General features: G+C 55.1%; 2 protein-coding genes and 1 long non-coding RNA gene across 3 annotated transcripts in view; 2 read left to right on the forward strand and 1 right to left on the reverse strand.

Annotated features, from left to right (window-relative positions):
- RIC3 (RIC3 acetylcholine receptor chaperone) overlaps positions 1-2906 on the forward strand; it is a 49620-nt gene extending 46714 nt beyond the window's left edge. The window contains 2 exon segments of the mRNA XM_024757053.1: positions 370-759; positions 762-2906. Coding sequence (XP_024612821.1) covers positions 370-759; positions 762-844 — 473 coding nt within the window. The 3' untranslated portion in view covers positions 845-2906.
- A 5-nt stretch (positions 2907-2911) lies between these two features.
- On the forward strand, positions 2912-5144 carry LOC112407670 (uncharacterized). Its single transcript, XR_003004808.1, has 3 exons — positions 2912-3737; positions 4154-4212; positions 5103-5144. It is a non-coding gene; the product is annotated as an uncharacterized LOC112407670 (long non-coding RNA).
- A 197-nt stretch (positions 5145-5341) lies between these two features.
- The window catches only part of TUB (TUB bipartite transcription factor), a 64713-nt gene continuing 45479 nt past the window's right edge, over positions 5342-24575 (reverse strand). Inside the window, 11 exon segments of the mRNA XM_024757052.1 lie at positions 5342-9974; positions 10459-10630; positions 10854-10952; positions 12461-12575; positions 13456-13568; positions 13844-14041; positions 14483-14604; positions 15551-15718; positions 16904-17047; positions 19985-20147; positions 20618-20669. Of these exon segments, the coding sequence (XP_024612820.1) occupies positions 9841-9974; positions 10459-10630; positions 10854-10952; positions 12461-12575; positions 13456-13568; positions 13844-14041; positions 14483-14604; positions 15551-15718; positions 16904-17047; positions 19985-20147; positions 20618-20669 (1480 nt within the window). The 3' untranslated portion in view covers positions 5342-9840.

Raw genomic sequence — 24575 nt, forward strand, 5'->3', positions numbered from 1 at the left:
CCTTCAGCTATGCTCTCTCCATCTGGTGTTTGGTACATTTTTTTTAAACTGAGGCTCATGTTGTTTGTTTAATCTTCATCACTACTGCAGAAGCTTCAGGAGTGAGACTTAACACTCTGCCCCAAGCACCCTGCACTTAAGAAGGGATTTTCAACTGAATTGATTTGTATTTCAAAGAGCTGGGGGACAGTCAGCCAGATCGCCAAGAATTTGCTCAAGTGAAACTTGAGAACCGTTAGAATCTTCTTAGAGATTTCTTGAATGGATTTGTTGGGATAGGATGGCTGCTGCTTGAGAAGCCTTTTTGAGCCTGACACTTTATTTGGAAGAGACATTCTTTGTAAGACTTTGTACTGCTTTTTTCTCTAGGTTACCCTGAAGAGACCTATCCAATTTATGACCTTTCAGATTGCATCAAGCGTAGGCAAGAAACAATCCTGGTGGATTACCCTGACCCAGAAGAGCCCTCTGCCGAGGAAATAGCTGAAAGAATGGGAGTGATAGAAGAAGAAGGATCAGGCCATTCGGGGTGGGAAATGCCTACTGACCCCAGAGCTCAGGAAGATAATTCTGTTACCTCATGTGACCCAGAGGCAGAAACACGTTCCTGCTGTTTTCATGAAGAAGAGGATCCCGCTGTCTTGGCAGAGAATGCTGGATTTGGTGCAGACAGTTACCGTGAGCAAGAGGAGACCACCGAAGAAATGTGGCCCCGCGACTCGAGAGATGAAGGGCCAGGCGCCAGTGCTGATAAAGCAGATGAGGGGGCATGCTGAGGAAGCGGGACCCCCACCGTTTAGAGTGCCAGTTTGGTGAGGTGCCCATTACTCTAGTCCCAAGGTGACCTTTCTCTCCTCTCTGATTTCATCCTTGGCCCTGTGCCCTGTATTTCATTCTCTGTGTTTAAATATCATAGACAGTCAGGCCACTGCCATGGAGATCATGTGTCCTTCCTGGTGCTTACACACCTGTCACCTGTAAAACATCACAGTAACCAGTATGAACACAAGACAGCTTCCCTCTCTCTCTTCCTGCCTTTCCTCCAGCAGAGAGTTGATCCACTGAGTAATTTTCTATCTGTTGTAATTACAGATGGGACCCCTCAGGGCAGAGGTCTGACTCTTCGTGTTAGGAGTAACAGATGGTTTACCTGTGAACAAACATCAGTTTATGCGTGGTGAGGACTTAAGGTTGTAAGAGTGAAGATTTCAGAGTCCAAAATACCTTATTCTGGGGGCCTTGAGCAGGTTAGTAGTACGCTGAGCTCAGGAAGAAAACCTTCTGCTAGTGGGGATGGTGGGGCCAGAGCAGGGTAAGACTCTGCTGTCTGAACTGAAGCCCCTTTCTCACAGCAAGGCCCTTTTTAGGGGCACCCAGGCTGCCTCAGATCTCCACTTTTCTCCAGAGTAGAAGACTCCCACTGACCTGAGAATGAACCTAGAGGCTTATTGGGGGATGGTTTTGCTCTACTATTGCCTGGATCTCTAGCTTCCTTTATCCCTGTTCTGCTTAACAGAACTGCCAAATGCATAAGTACCTTTGTACCTCTGGTCTTCAGTGGCCAGAGGAAACTTGAGTTAGAGACTTTAGTCCTTGCCCTGCAGAGCCAAGGTTTGAGGCTTCAGGAAAGCCTGCCGAAGGGTGGTGGTCCTGCCGTGAGATGCTCAGGAGGCCAGGGAGCCGGTGATGGGGAGAGAACCCATGCGCTTATAGGCAGTCCTTGCTTAGATGCTGTTTCTGAATGTTATACCCTCTGGGAAGTTTGTTCTTACAACAAATTCAATTGAAACAGAAACGAGGAGGACTGAGCCTGTAGACCAAGTGCCAGCCCAGCAGGGAAGTTGCAGGGACCCAACGTAGCAGTGCCCGGGAAGAGACCATTTGTTCCATATGTGGATATCTGAGTCTGTTGAGAAAGCTGGGCAAAGTAGGAGGTAGGTTAGGACTGGGAGGATCGTGACCAAACCAAAAGCCTATCTCTGAGCTGCGATCTGTCATGCGTCTCCTTGAGGTAAGATGTATTCTGTCTAGTAAGGATGAGTGAATTCAGTTTACAGGTAAGACCTAAGAGTTTAAAGAGGACACATTCCTGAGGATATTCCCAGTCATGAAATGCAGAAGACTTGAAAATTAAGAAGTCACGTAAAGGTAGCCTTGGCTTTTAGAGTTCCATTGTGCCTGGCACGAACAAGCGGCCAGGAAGACAGTTTAATCACTGTTAAGTCACATGAGCAGACACGCTGCTGTCACAGGTGCAGGATCGTACTAAGAGTGTATCAGCTGCTGCTGTGAATGTCAGTTAATGACTACAGAGAAGAGTCACTGAAGACTGAGTCTATAGAAAGCATATTGTCTCTGTCTGTGTGTGGAACATTTGGTTCCCTTGTAAAGAGTACAGTTTAAAATGGACTGAAAACAGTCTAGATGTAATGTAATGCTGAAGGTAAAAAATAATGTAGGTGCTCTTTGCTGTTTCGATAAATTATTTTTCGTGTTGTTTCTCTTCATTCACAATGAGGGGTTGATTTATGAGAAGAGTTCCGGGAGCCTGTTTCGAGTTTCTTTTTTGCCTTAGGATATGATTCCCTGATTAGAGGTATGTATTTGTTTCCTTCTAGCTTATTCACTCATTCATTCAGCAGACACTGCTCGCTAGGCAGTGGAAACAGAAGGCTCAATTCCTACCTTTCAAAAAACTCAGTTGAATGTGGGAGCCGTATCCAATTTATTTTTAAAAATGAACTGTGAACTCTAAAAGGGCTCAAGATCGAGAATTCTGCAGGCAGAGAAATGTTGGTCACAATTCCATCCTTGTCTATTCTAGTTGTAGAATCTGGCCAGTTCCTTAACCCCAAGAACCTTGGCTTTCTCATTCTAAAGCTGGCGGGTCAAAGTCCAGGTCTCACAGGGTAGTTATGAGGATTAAAGGAAATCATCAGTGCCTGTAAAACAGCACTATCCTATCTCATACAGGATAACCACTCAATAAGCGGTAGCCACTTTACTTTTATTGTACAAGGTTTTATGCCGTATCTGAGATACGGACCCAAATCTATAGGAGCACAAAAAAAGATCATTTTTGCTAAAGTACTTCAAGAAACTTCACAGAGGAGCTGGGTCTTGAGGGGTGCTAAGAACTCCAGCTGTGCAAGGAAGAGAACGGACATTCTTGGCAGAAAGAGTGGTGTTAGAGCAGTGGGGTGTGAAAGTAAAAGGACGATGTTCAGGTATTTTGATGAGGCTGGTATGTAAGGTGTCACATAACCAACTCTTTTTTTTGGAATGTTAATCTTTGGGGGAAATTGGCTTACGGAAATAGTTCCTGCTGGAAGTACTAAGACCTCATGATAGCTCTTGCTGCCCTGGATCTTGGTGGGTTTGTATAGCAGGAATATATTTATGTATTTATATTTCAAAAATTTTAATGTACTTTTCAATAATTTCAGATTAGGCGGTCCTTTTTGGATTTTTCAGAATTATGTTATTCTTCAGGGATGACAGTTATATTTGTATATACGATCCAGGAGGACCAGAAGCATGGGACTGGCTTTTGTTGTCATGCCTGCTGTCTCTTTCCTCCTGGTCTTCATTTCTCCAGAACTGATCTGGGCTGAGTCCCCTGGCACTAGGTCTGCAGTGACTTTCAGGCACCGTCACAGAGCACAGTCATATCTCTGGGGGCAGATAGTTGGCCCAGGAAACAACTGCATCACCTGGGACCATGCTTGGTAAATCAGGTGGGTGATCCGGCCAGGAGATCCCCTTTCCTGGTCAGAATTAGAGCACAAGGAGAGTACCTCCTTAGTTCCAGGACTAGTGCTATGTGAGCTCAGGAGCCAGGCCCAGAGAGCTGCATAGAGCAGTGCGGGCACGTTTGGCCTCTAGAAGAGATGGCTTGTGAGGACCCCACTCTCTGCACCCTCTATGGCCTGGATGATCCAATGACTTATGGTCCAATCTGGGACACTTTGGGAAAAGGGAGCTTTAATTATGCCAGGATAATAGCTGTAAACTAGGACTTGGGAAAAGGGAGCTTTAATTATGCCAGGATAATAGATGTAAACTAGGACTCCCCATGGACCCTGTCCAGGGCTATTTACGAGATTTGTCTTTAACCTGACCACTAAACAACGAAAATCTCTTTCCTTTTTAGTAGTGCCCTGCAAATGTTATTTCCCAGAGGCAGAGCCAAGGAGGGAGGCCACAGTTCAGGTAGGAAATGCTGTTGACCACACTAAAAACTCCAAATCTGGGGTAATAACTAAACCAACCCTACTTATTACCACACTCTTAAGATTCCCTCAACCCAGACTATTTATGTACCAAAGAAAAATCTAATACTTCAGCTACCCAGCAATGAGAAAAACGTGAAGTATCACAGACTTTGCCTTGACCATTTTCACACAAGTGTTTCTAAAATGTACCTAACCTTGTTTTTCCTTTCCCATTTTCTTATACAAAGTAAGTAGGCCAAATTTCTCCTTTTTCTTGATTACTCCTTAACTTCTCTAAGCACCGGTTTCCTCACTTATGCATTGGGAATAATACCCCCCTCGCAATGCTGTGTGTAGTGTCTGTCCAGGGTGTAGCCTGTGCTAGGTGCTCACGCCAGTGCCATCAAGTCCTGTGCTGCTGGGCTGTCGCCCTTGACACCCTCCAAGGCTACCCTGACTGCTGGGAATGGCCCAGAGCACAGGTCCTGCAATCTCTGGGTGACTTCAGTTTTGACCTCCTCCCTCAGGATCAGACCCATAGCCTTCCTGTCTGCTTCCAGCCACAACTGCAGCCTCCCTTGCTGTTGGCTTCAGATCTGCCACAGGCCGAAAAGAAAATTCCCAAGTGTGTAGTGTGTGCAAGTCCTGTTTAAACGGGTTAGGCCGCTCTGCATAGGGCTAGAGGAACCCAGTGGCTGGGTCTTCATGTTATTTCTACCACTTGGGCCTTTCTCACCTTTTTTCAGCTCTATGGCCCTGTTTTTGTTCGTACGGGGCAGGCCCACAGGGGTTTACTTAGGAAGCAGCAGCCCATTCTTCCAGCTGGCACAGCGGACCCTGCAGGGGATGCTCTAACTTAAGTACCTTCTGTCCTTACCCTTCTTCTAGCCCATCCAGCCTCTGCGTGTGTGGTTCTGACCATCCTTAAACTTGACGAGCACGGCCAGAGGGAAGACAGTTTCCACCCATATGTGATGGTTTCTAAACAAGCTATGATCCCTTGTTACCACCACCTCCTGCCCACCCCTGAGGCTCTTAGGACAGAAGGAATGAGTGATGTAGAAAAACACTTTTAGGTAAGAAACATGTCTTTTTCTTTTATAGGGGGAAAAAAGTGCACAGCAGTGTTGAAACAGGTCAAGTTTAATTTGGTGATACATGGTTTGTGGTCTGTACTTAGACAAACACTAAGTTCTACAACATACATGATGTCAACATGGGAAGATACCAACTTTGTCATTGCACATACCAATAAATAAATACATTCGCTCCAGAATACCAAAGAGTTTATTCAAAAAGTCACTTAATAAAAGCACAGTTTTGCAAGTTTGTCTAAAACTTGATAATTCTGAACAAAAATAAAATGTCTGACCACTCCAAAATAGGAAAAGACAATCTTGTGCAAATAGACATACACATTCTAGGCATTATGAAAACTGGCTAAATGTATGCTCCCAACAAGGGAAGTGTCACCATCCTAAGTCCCCTTAGTCACCAAATGCAGGATTAAAGAGGCCAGAGTCGGGCTTCCCTTTCTAAGCCACTCTGTTACTCTCTAGGAAGTTCTGGATCTTGGCCTCATCTCCAGCTCTGCCTGGACCTTGCTAGGGAAGGAGAGAGGGACAACAGAAGAGAAGAGGAAAGGGGTGTGACATCTTAGGGAAGAAAAAAGGCACGGTGACGAGCTAGAAAGTGATGAGAGCAAGGATCAACTTTCATTCACCCTGAATCCTACTGCAAGCTGTTGACAGTCCAACCTCCTTATTTCGTAGGTGAGAAAACAGACCTAGAGAAATCACGTGGTTTGCTCAAAACCACATGGTTACTAAGTGCAGTAGTGCTTTCTGTAAGACCAACTTGCCTCTCAAAAGACCAACTTGCCTCTCGACTTGGTTGGAAAATTCAAAAACCAAACCCGTCCCAAATACTTCTGCTGTACCTTTCCCCCCGTATCCTGAGATGACAGAAAATTACAAACAGGAGGTATGGAAGGACAGGTGACCACTAAACTCAAACAAGAGCCCATCCTTTGGCCTGTTCCTGGGGCTGCTAAAGTTCTACAAGCCGGGGCCCAGGGCAGTGTAGGGTCCCAACGCTGGGCCCTGAGTGCAGGGGAGTCAGGCCCCACTCAGTGCTGGGCACCAGAAGAAAGCAAACTCATTCAGCTATCTGGAAAAATGTGCCCCGAGGGCCACCTGGCCTCCTCAGGTCACAGGGGAATCTCAGCTGGGGTGAAGAATTGTAGAGAGGGGCAGGCTGGTGTTCCCGCAGGAAGGGAAAGCCAGGGACTCCATCTAGGAGATGGAATTTGTGCTTGCGTAGCAAAGCCGTGGAATAGCAAAGCCGTGGACACAGCCAGCCCAGCCTCTCCCCTCACTGTAAGGAAAGCACAAGCATCTTAGTTTGAAGTCATCACTGTGGCTTGCTAAATTCAGAACTGCCTATTTAGAAGTAAATGCCCCACCATTTCCAGAGCAAAGAACGATGTCTGCGTCTACAATTTTGTTGCCCTCGTCAGTGAAGGAGGTGGGCCCCAAATGTTGTCTTCTAGCCTGTGATTATCACACTCCCTGGCTTTTAACACCTGTCCTCAGCATGGGTCTGGTCTGGACCTTACATGCTCGTCCTGTATTAGTGTCATGATTTTTAAGGCACGTTCAACTAGAATAAGTTCAAATTCATCCAAAAGCACACATGCAACACACCCATTTCTTCAGGTAATGCAAAGTGGGAACTGAAGAACTAAACTTTTGGGATGGTGTCTTCCCAATCAGAACCTTGGGAGAAAGAGTTGGTACTTTCCCAAGTATACTTTCCGATCAAAGAGCACGAAATGAACAAAATCCACCGCTGATCATAACTACATCCTTATTCCTTTCCTATTCCCCTGTAGAAATATGATTGTAATAGGAAACCTCAATTGGTTGTTCACAGATTGCCCTTTGCCCCAAATACACACAGAGACACACAGACACACAGACACAGAGCACCTTGGAGCCAGAAGGAAAGAAAAGCCAGAATTGGGGAAGAGTTAAGGAAGTGAACTTCACTGCTCTGTAGAACTGTTTGGGGGCAGAGGGCATAGAGTTTGGGGGTGTGGCCCCAGGAGGAGGGATTTAGAGCTAGGAGCAGTTACAGAGGAGCTGCCTAAGGTCCCAGCTACCCAACACCCTTAGGGACTGCTCATTCCATCACCGAGTTCCCTGCCCAACCAAGGACCATCTGGTTAGAGGGTATGAAGGGCAAGAGCTCTTCCTGTGGGAGAGGCTGAGCCCAGGTGGCCTCCAGGGGCCCTGGCAGCTTTCTGAGTCTTTGGGCCCATGGCTATGAGGCCAGTGGTCAAGGAGAACCAGCATCACCAGGAATTGGGTCTTCGGACCAGACCTCCTTGCGAGGCTGGGGTCTTAAGCAGGTTACTTGAGTGCTCCTGCTGGTCACTCAATGCCCGACAGAGGGTTTTGTTGCTGAGCTACCCTTGTCCGTGCCCAGGCTGGGACTCTCAGGCCACATTCCTGACCCTACGAAAACACCTTTCAACCAACCCCCTCCCCTGTGTACTAGAGGAAAAAGCAGGGGACTAGTTTTCCATTGTGCTTCTGATGAATTTTCCACTCTGCCCCAGGATCCCCTCTCTCATGAGGATCCAGAACCAACCTGTTCTACCTTAAAATCACTGACCCAGAGAAACAGCTTGAGAGATCATCTACTTTCCATCATTCTAAATGTCAACAGGTCTCTCTTTTCAAAGTCAAGAAAGGAAGAGCCAAACTGGGACTATGGACAGGAGGACGGCGCGACAGTATTTCATTGGCAAGTGGACCAGCTCCGGTATAGAAGGTTCTAGTGCCTTAAAGATGGCCCCAAGTCAAGAGCTGTCCAGAAACTAGACCATGTTAACAAAACCTGGATCGTTGGAGGGGCCTCTCTCAGAGACATATGCCCCAGGTGTGGGCAGATCCCTGCTAGAACAAGAATGCCTTGCTTTAAGCACTCAACGTAGGAAAACCCAGATTACCAGGAAATGAGAGCATACCACTCCCACTGCAGTCAGAACTTCACCTCAGAGCCTTGCTAACATGTTTACTTTTTAAAAAGCCAACTTCTATGTAGTCTTTCCAAGCACATCTATTCTGAAGTGGGGAACAACTCTTGCTTGCTTCCCACTGATTTCCGATCTCCATCTTGGGTGAGTGGCCTCTGTCAGGGTAAATGACAAATGTGCAAGACTTCCCAAGTCTTCAGAGTAGATGGTGCCATCCAAGGAGGAGGGCGGTAGAGGGAGAGATCAGGCGCAGCCCTGAACACTCACAACCCACCTGTCACACCTAGGTAGTAAAATAGGCAGCAGCCTCGCTAAGGCCTGCCCTCGGGGAGGAGCCAGGCCCAGGCCAGTCACTATCAGACGGACATGCAAAAATCCAGACAGCTTTCGGCAGGGAACTGCCCAGTTTCCCACTGAACATCTCTAAGTCTCTGGAATCAGGTGCACGGGCATGCGGACTGTGCCCTAGGAAGGTCAGAGAGCAGTTTCTTGGGGGACAGTGGAAACAAGGAAATCAAGGGAGCTGAAACTCCGAACTCTGCCCCTAACCAGCCAGGTGGCCCAGGGCAAGTCCTACTTTCTAGATGCTCTCTCAGGGTCCTGCCACCTCTGATCTTTTGTGGTTCTGAAACATTTCCTGCTCTCCTTACCCTGTCCCATTCCCAGCTAAGAAGAGCCACATACAATCCCTCAGCAACCACAGCCCAGGCTGACTGCAGTGGGAGCTGAAGCACAGGCAGGAGCTCCAGGCACGCCTACCTGTGTGCAGTCTGGGGCTGGTGTCCTGGGGTTCGTGGGGTTTGTGCAGGGACTGCTCAGCAGGGAGCTCCTGGGGAACAGCCCTGTCCCACGCGCCGCCTGTATGCTGAGCCTGCGTCCTGCAGGCCCCATCCTCTATAAGAGATCTGACCTTGGGGGCTGGCCTCCTGCCGCCTCTGTGCACACAGAGAAATCAAATAAGCTCAAACCCTAGGCCACCAGCCAATTCCCACAGCCACAGCCAGGCCCCTGCAACCCTGGCAAGGTCCTGCCACTCACCTTTCCCCATGCCCGTAACTCTTCCCAGGCCCAGATGAGGCCTTCTGAAGCTGGAGGACTTTGTGTAGTTGTAAGGGCCAGGCTCGGCCCCCCAGCCCTCTGCTCTGTAAAGTAGGTGTGCCCTAACACTTACACTAACACACACACACTCACTGTGCCCCTCACAGTTGGGCTGAGTGCATGGCCGGGCCCCAGCAGCCCTGCACTGTGCTTCCTCTCCCTCTACACCTCTTCCTGCCTCCCCGGCTGAAGAGGCTGCTCAGCTTGGCAAACGTAACTGCAGCAGGATACTAACCCAAGGAGGGGGGGGCGGGCGTTGATCTTGGGGCACAGAAAGAATTCACGCTGGTCCCTTCAGATCCCCCACTCCTCTGCCTCAGCAGTGGAGGCGCAGGAGCCAGTTCCTGGATGGCTGGGCCCAGGAGCCCACCGAGAGCCAAAGGGTCACCTGGCACGAGGCCTATGTACAGGGGGTCGGCAGGGCTGTCTCCGCAGGCAGGCAGCTCCGCTCCAGGCTGGGCAACCCCAGAGGGCTCGAGGTGGCCTCTACTCGCAGGCCAGCTTGCTGTCGAAACTGGACAGGGCAATGGCAAAGGCCTGCAGCGCACACAATGGGTAGTTGTAATCCATGGTGAACACGTCCTCCGCTACACGGCCAAACTGCATCACAATGTAGTCCGCTGGAGCCAGGCACAAGTGTGGACAGAGACAGAAGGGCAGAGCAGGGATGGCGGAGATGGGGAAGGACAGACACCCAAATCGCAAGAAGGAAGAGAGAGCGAGAAGCAGAGAAGCCAAGAGAATCCCAAAGGAGGTAAAACACAGACCAGTTGGGAGAAGTGGCAGGAGAGATGGAACAGGTGGCAGAGGAGAAAGATGCATACAAACACCAGGAGACAGGGAAGAAGAGAGGAAGTCCATTCAAAGGGTGTTCCCACGCCTGAGACTCTACCGAGTGCACAGAATCTAGGGTCAGGGCTCCAGAGGAGGTTTCTCCAGGGCCTCCCAGCCATTACGGTTAGAAAGTGCTTTACATCTAATCTAAGCCGTACAATCCATGTCCTTAAACGCTGACCTCTACGGGCAGGGCTAGGTGAGCTGAACCCTGAGCTAAGGGCCCCGGGTATCACGTGGACAGTAAGAAGTCAGGGCAGAAACACTCACGGTCATTGCCGTGGATGATCTGGAAGTTCTTCACGGAGGCCTGAGTGACGCGCCCGTGGAAGTTGAGTACGTAGGACTGCGTGTCGTCATTCCAGACAGGCGTCTTGTTCTGCAGCTCGATGATACTCTCCGTGTTCTTATTTTGCCAGCGTGATAGCAGCGTCTCATGCTCCTGGGAGGGCAGCCTCAGCTGAGCCAGGCCCAGGCCTTGGCACCATGACCACCCCAAAGAGGGATCTGCCCCAGGGGTGGGAGTCGTTAGATTTCCCTAGACCTCCAGGGCTTCTCACACTGTGTCTCCTCCACACATACACACCAGCTGGAGTTCTGCCCTTAGACGCTCATGCAGACGCTGGGATAATGGGGAAGGCGGGTGGGATGGGGTAGAGACTCACGTTGCGGGGCCGGATACAGACTCTCTCGTGAACCATGGTCATGCCTGGGACAACCACACTCATCTTCCGTGGCCCCTTGAAACCTAAAACATTTGTTTCCTAGGAAATAGCGACAGAGAACTCAACACCGGCCCCGTGAGGACTCAACTTACCTACTGGAGAAACTGGGGGGAGGGAATAAAGTTGAGCTTCCACCACTCACATGTCTAGTAGGCATCTCTACACTTACCATGTCCGGAAGTGCGCTCCTGAATCTCCACTCTGCCCAAATGAGCTGCTCTTACAGTTCTCCTCGCTCCACTTAAGAGCATCTCAGTTCTTCCATCTGCTCAAACTGCTTGGAGTCATACTTGACTCCCCCCTCTCCCTCACACCCCACTTCTAATCCATCAGCAAACGCTGTCGGCTCTTCCTTCAAATTATATTCAGAATTCAGCCACTTTTCCCCACCACCATCCCTCACCAAGATCGCAGTACTGGCCTTTAGCTGGAATCCTTGTTTCCTCACCCCCCGCCCCCGCCCTCCTCCCCGTCATCTGTTCTCCACACAGCGGTGAGTGGTCCTGGTCAGTCAGATCATTTTCCTCTTCAGTTCAGAGTAAAAGCTGACGGTCTTCCCTCGACCTGCAAGGCCTCACGTCATACGGCCCCATTACCTCCTCTCTTCCCCACTCCCCTGCGTTCTCTGACCTCCTTGCTATTCCCCTGCATGCCAGGCATCCAGGATTTTGGCACTCGCTGTGTTCTCCCCGACACCTGCACAGCTGGCTCTCACTTCCTTCTGGCCTTTACCTGAGCACTACCTTGGTGGGGCCCTCCCTGCCGTCCTTCCTAAAAGGACATCCATAGGCCTCTTCCCTGCTTTATTTTTTCCTTCTTGCCACTTATCAGAACATATTTATTTTGCTTATATGACTGTCTTATAGCTTATCTTCCCACTAAGGGTTCACATCCCATAAGGGTCTCTATTTGTCTCTCTGTTCACTACTATCTCTTCAGGGCCTCCAATAGCACCTGGGGCTCAGTATCTGAAAAGAGTCAGACTGCCTCCCCAAAGCCAACCAGCAGGTGGCACCACTGGATCATACCAAACAGCTATGCATTCCCAGGCTGATGGTACCAGTCCCTCATTCTGAAATGAGATGGAGAAACCCTTTGTGTTTATATTCATTCCAGGTTGGTCATCTGTGAGCTGTGTGACATTGGCAAGTGACTCAACCTCTGATCTTAGGTTTCCTCATCTATACAATCAAGAAGATAGGATGGGGCTCTTAGGTTGAATATTCAACGAGATGATAACGCAAAGGGCCTTACAGTCCATTCCGGACCTGAACACCGGAGGGAGGACTGGAAGGTTGCACCAACAGGAACCCAGGCCTTCTGCCTCCTCCTTGCCGGGAGGCATCCAGGCTGGGCTTCAGAGAGCCAGGCCTAGTCCCCAGAACTCGCCAAGCAGATGGCCAGCTGTGTCCCGTCCCAGGCAGGGGCCACTCCACTGCGCCTCCGTGTCTGCCCGTAAAGGTAGATGGGATAGGCCACAGACAGGCAGCAAGTCCTGAGTGTCACGTCTAACTTGGAGACCAGAGACCCGGGAGCCCATGACTCACGTAGCATACAGCAGCCAGCTCCTGACGTAAGGTTCCACTTTCCAAAGTAGATGATGCCTTCTGAGGGTTGACTCCATTGTCATAAACGGTGAACTTTGTGCCCATGAGGTTGGACCTGAAGGACAGGCATGATCAGTATAGGGTCATGCACCCTGTGCCCCAAGGCATGGAGCAGTTCAGAGGCTGTCCTGTGGCGAGCCTGCAAAGTATTCTGGGCTGGGCCAGGAGCGGACCTGGGGGCACAGGCACACTGCTCACGGAATCCCCATCTCTGGAGGCGCTTCTTGGACAGAAGGCCTCAACTTGCTCTGAGTTTAATCAAAGAGCATCTCGGTTCAGTTCAGGGAAATCTGAGTTCCACAGAACGTCTCCCTGGAGGAACAGGAGTGGCTCCCTACACGGGAGGTAAGCCACCAGAGTGGCATCTGACAAGACTGCAGAGGGGACTCAGCACCCCGTGGAGGGTGGAGATGTTCTGCTACTCTGTCCCATTCAGCCTGTGAGCTTTGGTCCAGCCCCATCTCCAGCTTTAGCTCCTGACTGCTAAGCTTGATTTATGCTCCCAAACCGGGCACTCTGCCTCAGCACCCCTTCCCTCACCTGAGGCCTAGCTCAGAGCCTTTCCCCCACCCTAAGGTTGCTTTCTCTTCCCTCAAGGGCTCACTCTCAGCCATGCCCCTTGGCACTGGCCATGGGGCTAAGGCGGCTCTTCCACGGTGGCCTACATCATCACTGACACCCTAGGGTTTGATCCAACCCTCTTTGCGGGCCTGCATCCCCTCTGCCTAGGAGCAGCTTAGGGTAGGGCACGTGAGGCCCATCTTCAAATCGGCTCTAGGCTGGCACAGACCCGGGCCTATGGTTGATCTGATAGAAACGACTTTGGGAGAGGATCGACCCCTGGCCTGGATCTCCCTCGGGGACAGGAGATGCCCTCTACAGAGCCTGCCCCTGCCTGCCCCACCCCTGCCGGCCTCCTGGGGGAGTGCTCCTACCGCAGTTTCCCGACGTAGCTGTCCCCTCCTCGAGACAAGTCTGTTGGGTCCACAGAGATGAGGTAATTGGAAGTTTTACTCTTCTTTCTCTTCCTTCCCGCCAGGAGGAACACCTTGGGAGTGGAGCAGGGTCATGTTCCAGGCCCGGCCTCCGGTCCACACACAATCACGGGTGCCACTCACACACCTGCACTCGCACGAGTGACTCCCTTGCTTCAGCTCTTGAACATATGTGTGTGCACACACATATACACTGACCAGGCACGGAGGCTTCTGTCTCTTTGGGGGAACTGGCAGGTCAGTGCTGGAGCTGAGGCTTCCAGTCCCATTCCAGCCCCCAGGACTTCAAGCCCACAGGGTGAAAACCGTGTGTCCAAGCCAACCTCACCTTCTTCCCATCCTCACGGTCCAGGTGCAGAAAGTAGGTGGGGTACATGCCCCGGTCCATGCCCTTCTTGTCCCGTGTGATGCGGCACTTGATGGTGATCCCCTGTGGGGCCGGCCTCAGGACGAACTCCTCAAGATCCTGGACCTCAACATCCACTGACGGCTCTGGGGCTGGGGGGCTGGGGGCTGAGGCTGCCTCCTACGGAGGAGAGAGGAGAAGCCTGAGCCCCAGGGACCCTGAACAGCTGAAACTGGTGGTCTGGTATCCAAAGCTGCCCCCAGCGTGGTAGTGGTGGGAGACAGGGCAGGCCCCCTGGGATATGGACCCAGCTATCCTGGCCCTGGGACCAGCAGCTAGCTTCCTAGCCCTTCCCTCACCTCAGCAGCCCTGGGGGTGGGGAAGGAGGAAATGGGCAGGTTCTCAGGGGCCATCCTGTCCAACTCCAGCTCCCCCTAGCCCCCAGCCTGGCTGAAGAGACTGGGAGGACAGAAGAGCCCAGGCCGGAGAAGCTCCTGATAGGCACCTGGGCCCAGCCCCTGGCCCAGAAAAGCCAGCTCCCCGTCACTTCACACTCATTCCCCTCCCGGCTGGGTGACACTGCCGTCTGCCCCTCTGCTGAGCAGGAAGCTCCGTACTCACCCTGATGGACTTCCTGCTTGTCGCAGAGCTGGGGCGGGTGTTGCTGTTCAGCTGGGAGGAGCTGGAGCTGTTCTCGTCCTCATCCTCCTCCTCCTCTTCGAAGCTCATGCTGCTGGAGACGCCTGGGCCACAGAGGAGCAGGAAGGGACGAGCGGTCACACCACACAGGCACGCCCGGTCACCGGTTCCCAGGCTGAGTCACCCACACGTGCAGAGCTGCATGTACACATGCATCCACACACTCCCACACATACAACCAGATGCACACAAGGACCCCTTCTCTCTGGTGCGTACGAGAGCTGGGGCTGGTCACTATCCCAGGTGCAGCCCCCCTCCCAGCTTCGGCCATCAGACCCTCCCTCTCTAGCGGTCAGGGTGCCCTGTCTCCGTATAGCAAGTCCTGAGTTGAGCTGACCCCGCACTGGGAGCCTCCACTTCTGGCCTCAGGCCTACTAGAGGCCTTGGCTAGCACAGGCCGTGAAATCTCGGGAAAGGCCCGACTCCTTACTCAGCCTGATGCCTGGGGCCCGCCAACTCCTCTCCAAAGCCTGCCTGGGCCCCCTGGCTACGTTTTTCTCCACACCTGGGATGCCATCTCCAGCCTCAAGGTGCCTCGACAGCCCTCTCTCCAGGAAGCTATCCCATGGTCGGGAATCTATGTGGGCAGCAGGTTTCCTGGGAGGATCTGCCTTGCCTCTCAGCCTCCTGGCCCTGCTCCCCCTAGCTCAGCAGACAGAGGGGGCACATTTCGCAAGCAGGAGCTTTTTCAAAGGAACCAAAGGGAAAGGAAACCTGTCCCCAAACCTGGGCCTCCCTGGGGGCAGATGTGGATGGGGAGAGACAGGGCTGGGCTGCGAGCCGGTTGGTTATCTTAGTTCACACTTCCCTTAACTCAGCCTTATCAGGCGCCCCTCCCTGCCCAAGTTTCTCATTGCTCTCCAAGTGTGCCCCACACCAGGGCCGGGAGGGGCTGGAACAGACATAGGAGAGTCACGCTCCCCAAGAAGGGTGCATCTGAGAACCTGGGGCTGGGCTTGGGGGTCGTCACTGGACCCCCACGGGGCTCACCCTTCCTCTGCATCGTGGCACGGATGTCCTGCCCACTGGGCCGTGTGCCCCCACCAGCGGCTGTCTCCCCCTCGTCCCGGGCGTGGTCTGACCGGCCCACAGTCAGGATCCGCATGGGGCCTCGGGCCTCGGACCTGTCTTCTGCCAGTGCTGCTGGCCCACTGGTGCCTGCAGGCCACGGACACTCCTGAGTCCCATCCAGGGGTGGGGAGGGCGGGGGAGGAGCCTGGATTCTCAGATGTCCAGGAAGAGGGTGAGGGAAGAATGGGGGGACCCTCTGAAAACTTCATTGGCAAAACCGATTTTTTTAAAATGAATGACGGCTGTCTGTCAGCCTCTTAACGATCAGTGAGCTAGGAAGGGGCATGGGCTCCATTTCTTCTGCCGTTCCCCCACATCTGTGGCCGAGGGTAGGACTGAAATGCCTCACATCCCAGACAGACAGCAGACAGCTCCAAAACCAACTGCACGGTGAAAAGGACAAGAGGGAGGACAAGGCTGGATCCGACACAGCAAGGCCACCACTCGGCACAGACGCGGCCAGCTCCACGTCGTCAATGCTGATCTCTCTCCCTCACACACGCAGACTCACACACGTTGTAAAAACACACAGGGCCCCTCAAAAAAGACAGGTCGGCATACACTTGCTTTCCCGAATGGAGGGGCTCCCATCCCCCGTCAACCTTCCTGCCCAAGTTGCCACAGCTTCAGGACCAGAAGCAAGGCTCTACCCAGAATGCTGCAGTCAGCTCCACAAGCCCACGGACCCCAACACACCACTGTCCAACCACGACCCAGAGGCCTGGAAGCCACTCCGTGTACAAGGCTTGAGGAGACAGGGTGTCTAGCCAGCAGAGACAGGACTCGGGGCAGGGGCCCCTGTAACTGTCCTTGATCTCCAGGGATCTTCTCTGGAGAGGCAGGAGCAGAGGGAACAGACTGGTCTGTGGGGCCCAGAGGGTGGAACTGGGAGTAGGGAAGAGTCGAGGAAGCCCGTGAGATGCCTGAGCACTGCCCAAGGTGGGGACGGGCTGCCGGGAGACAGTGAGCCCCCCGGAGGGAGTGTCCTGGTCAGGGCGGAGGTAGAGGCACTCAGGCCCCCCTGGTGGGGAGCTGGACTTCACATCCTGGCAGCCCGCGAGGCCTGCCCACACCCACAGGCCAGCCCGGTGCCGCAGGAGCGAGAGGAGGCCTGTGAGCCAGCTGGGAAGCGGGGCCCGGAGTGCCACATAGGGCCCTCGCCAAGGCCTCCCACTGGGTCCCGCACCCCGAAGTCTGGAGGATAAGCCTCCCGCCAACCCCCACAGAGGGGGCTGGGCTTCCTGAGGACGCCAGCAGTGAAGGCAAGCCAACCTTTGTGCCTCCCCTTCTTCTCCTTCCCAGAGGCCGCGCCCTGGCCCCCCGCCGCGGCGGCTGCCTTGGTTCTCTTGGCTGAGGCTGGCGCTGTGGGGCGGGCAGCTCCCAGTGGCACACTGGCAAGCGAGTCGGCCTCCTGAACTGCTCAGGAGAGAGCGAGAGACAGAGCGAGACAGAGCGAGAGACAGAGCAAGAGAGAGCGAGAGCGAGAGCGAGAGCGAGCGAGAGCGAGAGAGAGCGAGAGCGAGAGCGAGAGCGAGAGCGAGAGAGCGAGAGAGAGCGAGAGCGAGAGAGAGCGAGAGAGACGGGTGCAAGGTGAGGCCAGAGCTCCAGCACAACACTTCCCAGTTCCCCCACCACTGGCCAAGCCCCGCCAGGGCCTCCACACGCCGTCTCTGCCAGGCAGGCCAGGCGGGAAGGAGGCGGCACCACCCCAGCCCCTGCAGGCCCCAGCCTGGCCCGCACCACGGCCAACCCAGAAGCAGAGCAGTCTGGGACGGGGTGGGAGAGCGTCTGGGAGAATGTGGGCCATCGAAATGGTGGGTGAAAGACAGAAAAGCTGCAGCCCCTGGGAGAGACCACAGTGAGGGCCAGCACCCCAGGGAGCTGCACTGGCCTCATGGGATGAGCCCCTGAGGCAGGACAATAAGGGACAGGAGCCGCACGCCAACAGAGAGGTCTCGGAAGGGCCACTGCTGGGTGTCTCCACGCTCTCCACACTTCAGAACCCCAATCTGCTCAGGGTCCTTGGGTGGTTTCCTAGTGCTCATAAGATGACCACCGACATCCTTCTGCAAGTCTGGCCTTCCCCTTGGTCTAACTGCGCACTCCTCAGCTCCCGGGCACCCCAAGTCCCAGGCACACCAGGCTCTTCTGGTGCCTTGTACGTCCTGGACTCCCTCCTGCCACGGGGCCTTGCTCTTGCGGTCTCACCGCCTGAACCGCCTTCATTGCTCCCGCCCACGCTCCCACCAACTCCCATTCATCCCGCAGATTCCAGCTCAGACATCACCTCCTCAGGGAAGCCCTTCTCTGGCCGCTAGCCCGGGAGCAGGCTCTCTGCCATTTACTCACTGGGGCCGGCTTCTTTCTGCAAAGCACACCTATAACAATCTACTTCATTCTCTCTCTCCTCCTAGACCTTAGGGTCCATAAGAGAACAGAGACCACATCCGTTTGTGCTCACCCTGGATCCCCAGCCTCTAATCCAGAGCCTGACACGAACAGACCCTCAATAAACTTTTAAGCAATGGGTCAATATACAACATGAATGAGCATGGCCAGTAGGTCAGAAACTCATTACTGGGATAAATTGTCCGCTCTGATTTATGTCAAACTCCCTCATCTTCCTCTGAGAATGATCCCCTTGTATATAACACCAAGAGCCAGCAGAGGGTAGAGCAGGAGGCAGCGGAGGCTACAGGGGGCAGGGCGGGCGGGACTCCTGGAAACCGGAATCCCAGGTCAGCCAGCTGGGTGAGGGGCCTCCTCAGAGCTGGGGAAGCCGGGTCCGTGGAGAAGACCCAGCCCGGTCTGGAGTGGCAGCGGGGGACAGCGTTCAGCTGAGTGGCTCTTGGAACACACCATGGCTGCTTCAACTTTCAAAGCCCTGAGACACAACTTTCCTCACTTTACAGGGCAGGAAACAGACCCAGAGAAGGTAAGTGACTCGCTTATGGGGACCAGCGAGCAGATGACAAGTGAGCAAGCTGCCTTCTGACTTGGGCCGTTCGCTCTGTCTCAGAGGGGCTGCAGTCTTTCTGCGGGGCTGGCCCTACCCCGCACACAGTCGGTGCTCAAGAAACACCTGCCAAAGTGACCGCACAGCTGTGACCTGCCAGACTCTCTCAAAGCCTCTAGACGTTGGCCCTGGCGCCAACTGGCAGGGCCCGAGGTCCCAGGAGCAGGCTCCCCTCCCACGGGCAGCCTCGGATGGCCAGGTGCCAGGCTCCACTGGATGCAGAACGGCGAGGGCCTTCTCTGCAAGGCACTTCCGTCACCCTTGCGGCGGCACCCACAGACGAAGCACGCGGAGAAGCCTGCCAGGTTAGGGTGGGGCCGGAGGCCAGTTCCATGTGGAGCAGAGCTGGGACTGCCTCCCAGAGACTGACCCTCCCCTGAAGGGCCTCTCAGGTGGAGCACAGACATGCCAGCTGTGGCCCGAGCTGAACTGAAGCACACAGGGGCGTTGCTGTGAAGGGGCCCCGAGGCAAGGCAACGACCAGTAGACTGAAGGGGCTGGAGGCAGCACGCCCTGAGGAAGCCGCAGAAGGAGGGGAACACCATGGCTCCCTCCAGCTGCAAAAGCCAGATGCCTGCAACCTTCTCAGAGTCACTGGCTGATGGAGAAGCCCCCCGTGGTTGCCGGCACCAGCAGGGGACAGCGGGGACTGAGTCTGAGTCCTCCTTTCAGGCTCAGAGAGACCAACCCTCCGCTCAGCCCAGGGTCCTGAGCAGGAAGGAGGGTGCCGGGCACTGGGATGCAATGGAGCCACCCGGTCCCCGGGCCCAGGATGAGCCGCTGAGAGTCCCCTGCCGAGAACCAGAGTGTACAAACACAGATGGGAGCTGCAGGCTGCTGGCTAGCACGGCTCCGTGCCGGCACCGGCAGGCCAGAAGCCAGGACACTGAGGGTGTGGGGAGGCCAGGGCGGGGAGGCAACAGGTGTCTGTCGTAAGAGGCACGGGGCAGGCAGGAAGCTGAGATGGATTCCTCTCAGGAGGCAGCATGCTGGCGGGTAGCAGACTGTTCTGCTCCTGGGAGCTGCCTCCTGCTCTCAGGGAAATGTTTCAGATCAGAAACCTGGACTTTTGAACTCCAGGGTCCATAAAGCTGTACCTTCTGGCCCAGGCACCGGACTCAGGAGCCCAAGGCTCCAGGTCCCAGCCTCCCTCTGCCTGCCCCACTCAGCTGCCCACCTGGGCCGGGAGCCATACTCGGCCTGGGCACCCCTGACAGGATGAGCCCCCCCGCCTACTCAGGGCAGCAGGAAGTCCCGGACGGGCTCCCCAAAGCAGTGCTGGGGTCTAAAGCTGCAGCGCAGGGGCCTCCCCAGGCTGTCCCAAGGGTGGGGTTTACCTTGGTAGCTGGCACTGCCACTGCTGCTGAGGTAGGACTCCACCAGGGGGGCCTGCTCCTCCGACTGCCGGGCCCGCCGGCTCCGGGGCCGCCCGTCGGCATTGGCCTGCACCATCAGGGGCTCCTGGCGCTTCTTCTTCTGCTTCTGCTCCAGCAGGGCCCGCTACGGAGGCAGCGGACAAGCACAGGGGTTGGCGGGCCCTGAGAGGGCCGACCGCCTCGCCCAAGGGAAGGTACCCAGCCTGGGACCGGAGAGGACCTGCTCGCTCGGCCCGGTTCCAGAGGTCACAGTGCGGTCCACAGCCCACCCTGGCCTCATGTCCTTGGTGCCCCAAGACGTGGGGTCCAGCGGAAGCTGGCAAGTGTCAGCCCAGGCAGCTGCCCTGGCAGGATCACGGCACAGATGTCCAACTGCGGTCACCCAAGCTGCCCGCCGGCAGAAGCCCCAGATGCCGGGGCAGTGCTAATGCCGAGCTGGTAAAGGAGAGAGCTCGCCTCTCTTCTCCTGGGAGGGGCCCCTCTCCCCACCAGGCAGGATCACCCCAGGAAGGAGGACAGCCCTCCCCCCGGCCCAGACTCTGGCTGGGATAGCCAGCGCTGACCACCCTTCCGCCCGGCTCCAGCCTCACTCACCTGCCGATCGAGCTTCTGCTGCCGCAGGTTGCTGCCCTCATCATCTAAGACACTGCGGACGGAGAGACGAGTATTCAGGGCCTGCCCGCAAGGAGCCAGGACAGCCCAGAGGCCACCCCCAGCCACGTCTGGTCTCTTTAAACCCCTCCCGTCATGGCTGCTGGGCATGGGAGGGGGAGGAAGGGTGAAGCTACTATCTGGGAACCAGCTTGAGACATGAAGCCATGAGCCATCTTCCTGCCACTTTGGGGACTTATCTCCTGCTGGGATGCCTGCTCCCCAAGGACTTCCCAGTCCGCCCTGCCCCAGTAAATACAGAGGAGACATTCCCCTTGGGGCCATGAGAAGGGCCAGGCCTGACTGAGATCCAGAGGAATCAGGCACAAGCCAGGCCCAAGGATGGGCTTCAGACCCAAGGGCCTGTCCCTCCAGCTCCATCTTTCCATCCTTTCTGGTGGAGGTTGGGTCTTCTGAAGCAGACTCTCTCCCCACCCGTTTAAGGCGAACTCCTGGCTCTCCAGGTGGTAAAGTGGAAATGCTGACACTGCCCACCCCCCCCACTGCCCCACTTAAAGAGGACTGAAGGTCCCTTCATTTGGGAGAGTGAAACTATGACACCAACCAGTCCCTCGGGAAATGGCTAGGGCTGGGTGCAGATGTGCGCAGGGCAGACACAGCCCATCAACCGGCCACCAGGCCCTTTCCCTGGCCACAGACACAGAGTGGGCGGCTGCAGGGCATCAAATCCTTGAGTCCCTACCTACGGTGTTGGGACGGGCAGCAGCATCTCGCACAGACCAGCTCTGCTGCCAAGTGAGGCAGAGCACAAGTAGGGATCCCCAACCACTTAACTTTGTTCCTAGTCTAAGACACATGCATGAGACCTAGGCCCAAACCTATAAAGCCAAGGTCAGGACAGCTGCACGGGGTGGGGTTGGAGCCTGAGGATCTGAGCTCTGGGAACTGCAGGCTGCCCTGGCCCAGTTATTCCAGAGCCTGCCCCTGAATCAGACCTTGTGTGGATGCCTGCACAGGTATGTCCAAGTGTGTCGGGTTTGTGTGTGAGGCTGCAGGAATATCTCATGCGTGTGCACTGGGAGATGTGCAAATGTGTGAGGGCATCTACATGTGTAAGCACACACCTGAACATAAATGCATGCAGACACCCGTTTAAGAGGCGGGTGTGCTTGTGTGTAGCTAAGTACAGTACCCACGTAAGGGGGAAAGATGAGGTCCCATCACCTGAAGACAAGGTGAAGCATTTCCACCTACTTCTGACAGCAGTAGCCCTTTCCACCTGGAACAATCGACCTGAACCGTCGTCTCAGCTCAGGCGAACTACTTGTGCTGCGGAAGCCAGCCAAAGGGTGGCAGCAAGTCCATGGATTGCAGAGAGCCCACCACCCACCTCCCTGGGTGCAGTCTTCACCTCCCTGGCCACAACCCGTGAAGACGGCATATTTTGAACTAGCAGCTGTCCTACCTACTTGCCATCGGGGAAGGACTTTCCTGATGCCCGTGGGCTGCTCTACGCGCCAGAGGAGCCCCAGCGGTGATCTGGGGCCCTGCACAGAACAGCCCCATTCACCAAACCCTCAGCTGCCAGAGCACAGGAGAACACACTACTCAACAGACACGCTTCTGCTCAAGGCCTGAGTCTACCTAAAGGAGGCCACCTGCCTAAGAGCGCACAGCTGCACATGGCCTCCCTGAGGGCGACGCCAGGCCCAGAGGACAGGAATAGCTCTGAAAACTCCCAGCTGGCTGGGGTGGTGAGTATCCCATCACAGAAGACCGCACCCCAGGCTGGAGGGGGAGCACCAGGGTGAGCAGGATGCCTGGGAGCCCTGTCAGGTCCGAGAGGCTGCAACTCCTCCTCCTGCCTCTCCACCTCCAGTCCATGGCCTGGCTGGAGAACGCAAGGGCGAAACGTCTTCAAAGGGTGAGTGTGCAACACTGCTGTCCACTGTGGTCTGTGGCTTCCAGGATACGGGTGACAACTACCGTCTGGCTCTGTGTGCCACCTGGCCGAGAGGAGCAAAACTGCGCCCTGCTTGCCAAGCTCTGTGCCTGGCCCCCACGGGGCGGCCTGCCATCTCAGGCATGTCCTGGTGGTTGGGCCACAGGAGCCCATGTCACCTCCACAAGGCAGTGCTGGCTCCTCCCCTTCCTGCCAGCAGGAGAGGCCATTCCCTGGCTCACGGGGCCGACGCGAGCCACGGCACTCTCACAGGACAGGCCCAGGGGCAGTCACCTGGGTCGTTCCTAGCCCTGGGCCTGGCTGAGCAGGACACAGACGATTATTTCCATGGCGCTGACACCATGAAAGGCGCTGACCCCTAATAGGAAGGGGCGACATCCCGCTGAGAGGTAAGCTCGCGTTAGCAATGCCACCTCCAAACTGCTGGTCACAGTGGCTGCTCGACTCATCCATGAGGGGAGGACGTCTTCCTGCCACAGGCCACTGTCCCACTGCCATGGAGTTTCCACGCAGTTCCACGAAAGCATCACTTCCTCGTCCTCTGTCCCCACCCCGTTCCCTGATGGCGGAGAATGACAAAGAGCCTTAGGCTTTAGTAACACTGGTCAGCAGGTACGATTATAGGTAGAATGGACTTAGTCACTGGCCTTCAAAGAAAGATGGATGAACACAAGGGTGAGGCTTCTGAAGAGATTCCAAAGACTCAAGACACCCCAGAAGTGCCTGGAGAGCCGCCCACCTCTTCCCTCACCACCAGGCACGCTGCAGGAGTGGACGACGCAAGGCTGGGAGAAGCAACACGTGCTCGGTGAATAAGGACACGCCTGGCTGAGCAAGACCCATCCAGGAGGGCCGACAATCCAGCCGAATGAGGAGGCTCCGAGAGTGGGCAGCGCCACGTGCAGGACAGCAGGCTCCTGGTACAGCACGGCGTTTCCAGGAGAGCCGCAAAGGCACCAGGTGGACCACATCACCCAGCATAGGCAAGCCTGTACCGGGTGGTGTTTCTGCCTGACAACAATGTATCCGGAGCACACAACATCTGTCCCTGGTGAATGACAAAGACTCCCCTGCACACAGCTTAACAATGACAATAATGACGGCGTCTCCAGGGACAGCAGAACGGAAGCTCCTCTCTCCTCCGCAGCAGGCCCAGGCCCCCTCCCCTCCCCGTCCACCAGATGTCCCTGCCTTCCCATCTCCTGTGACGGAATCTCTCCTAGGCATCTTCCTTCCTTAGGACACACCCAGGCCTGCCTCTTTCTGACGGCACTGTTCTAGACAGCACTAAAAGATAACCCTGAGAGCAGACAGTAATGGCTTTTTAATGACTCGGGCTCCTATAATGGAACCACTGCCAAGCCCAGGCTGCCAGCTGCAGCCCCGCCAGGAGACTCAGACAGGAGACAGGGCACTGATGGATGGGTCTTCCAGCTGACCCTGGCGGCTCCTTCACGACGGTCACCTCTTGCTGAAGGGCGGACCAGGGAGGCCCAGGGAAACACCGGTCACTGGCTCATGAAGGCCAGAGAAACCTGGTCTGCTGTGTCCACCCGTCCATTTGCTCTGCCCAAGGCCAACCAAGTGGCCCCCTCACCTCCCAGGAGACAGCCCCTCCACATCCCCTTGCTTCTTCTGAGGCGCCAAACAGGTATCTGAAGAGTGAACCGTGTGTGACAACAAAAGAGGCAGGGACATTTCCCCCACGGCTGGAACAGCCAGACTTGGCCAACACAGTTAGGGAGCGGGTGCCCCCTCTCTTAGACCCCACCTCCATGCTGCAGCTCATCCACCAGAGCTGACCAGAGACCTGGCGGCCAGGCCAACCTCAGGGCAGACCCACTCTCCGTACCCACTCCCCGCCCTCTGCCCTCCTTCCTTCCCCTCAGTCACAGTGGAACCTGCCCCTGCTGGATTCAAGCAATCAGGGAAGTGGGCTGTCAGGGGAGGAAAGACCACCCAATGTGCCTGGCTGCA

Source organism: Neophocaena asiaeorientalis, unplaced genomic scaffold (assembly GCF_003031525.2).
Source record: "Neophocaena asiaeorientalis asiaeorientalis breed wild unplaced genomic scaffold, Neophocaena_asiaeorientalis_V1.1 scaffold504, whole genome shotgun sequence".
Taxonomy (NCBI): Eukaryota; Metazoa; Chordata; class Mammalia; order Artiodactyla; family Phocoenidae; genus Neophocaena; species Neophocaena asiaeorientalis.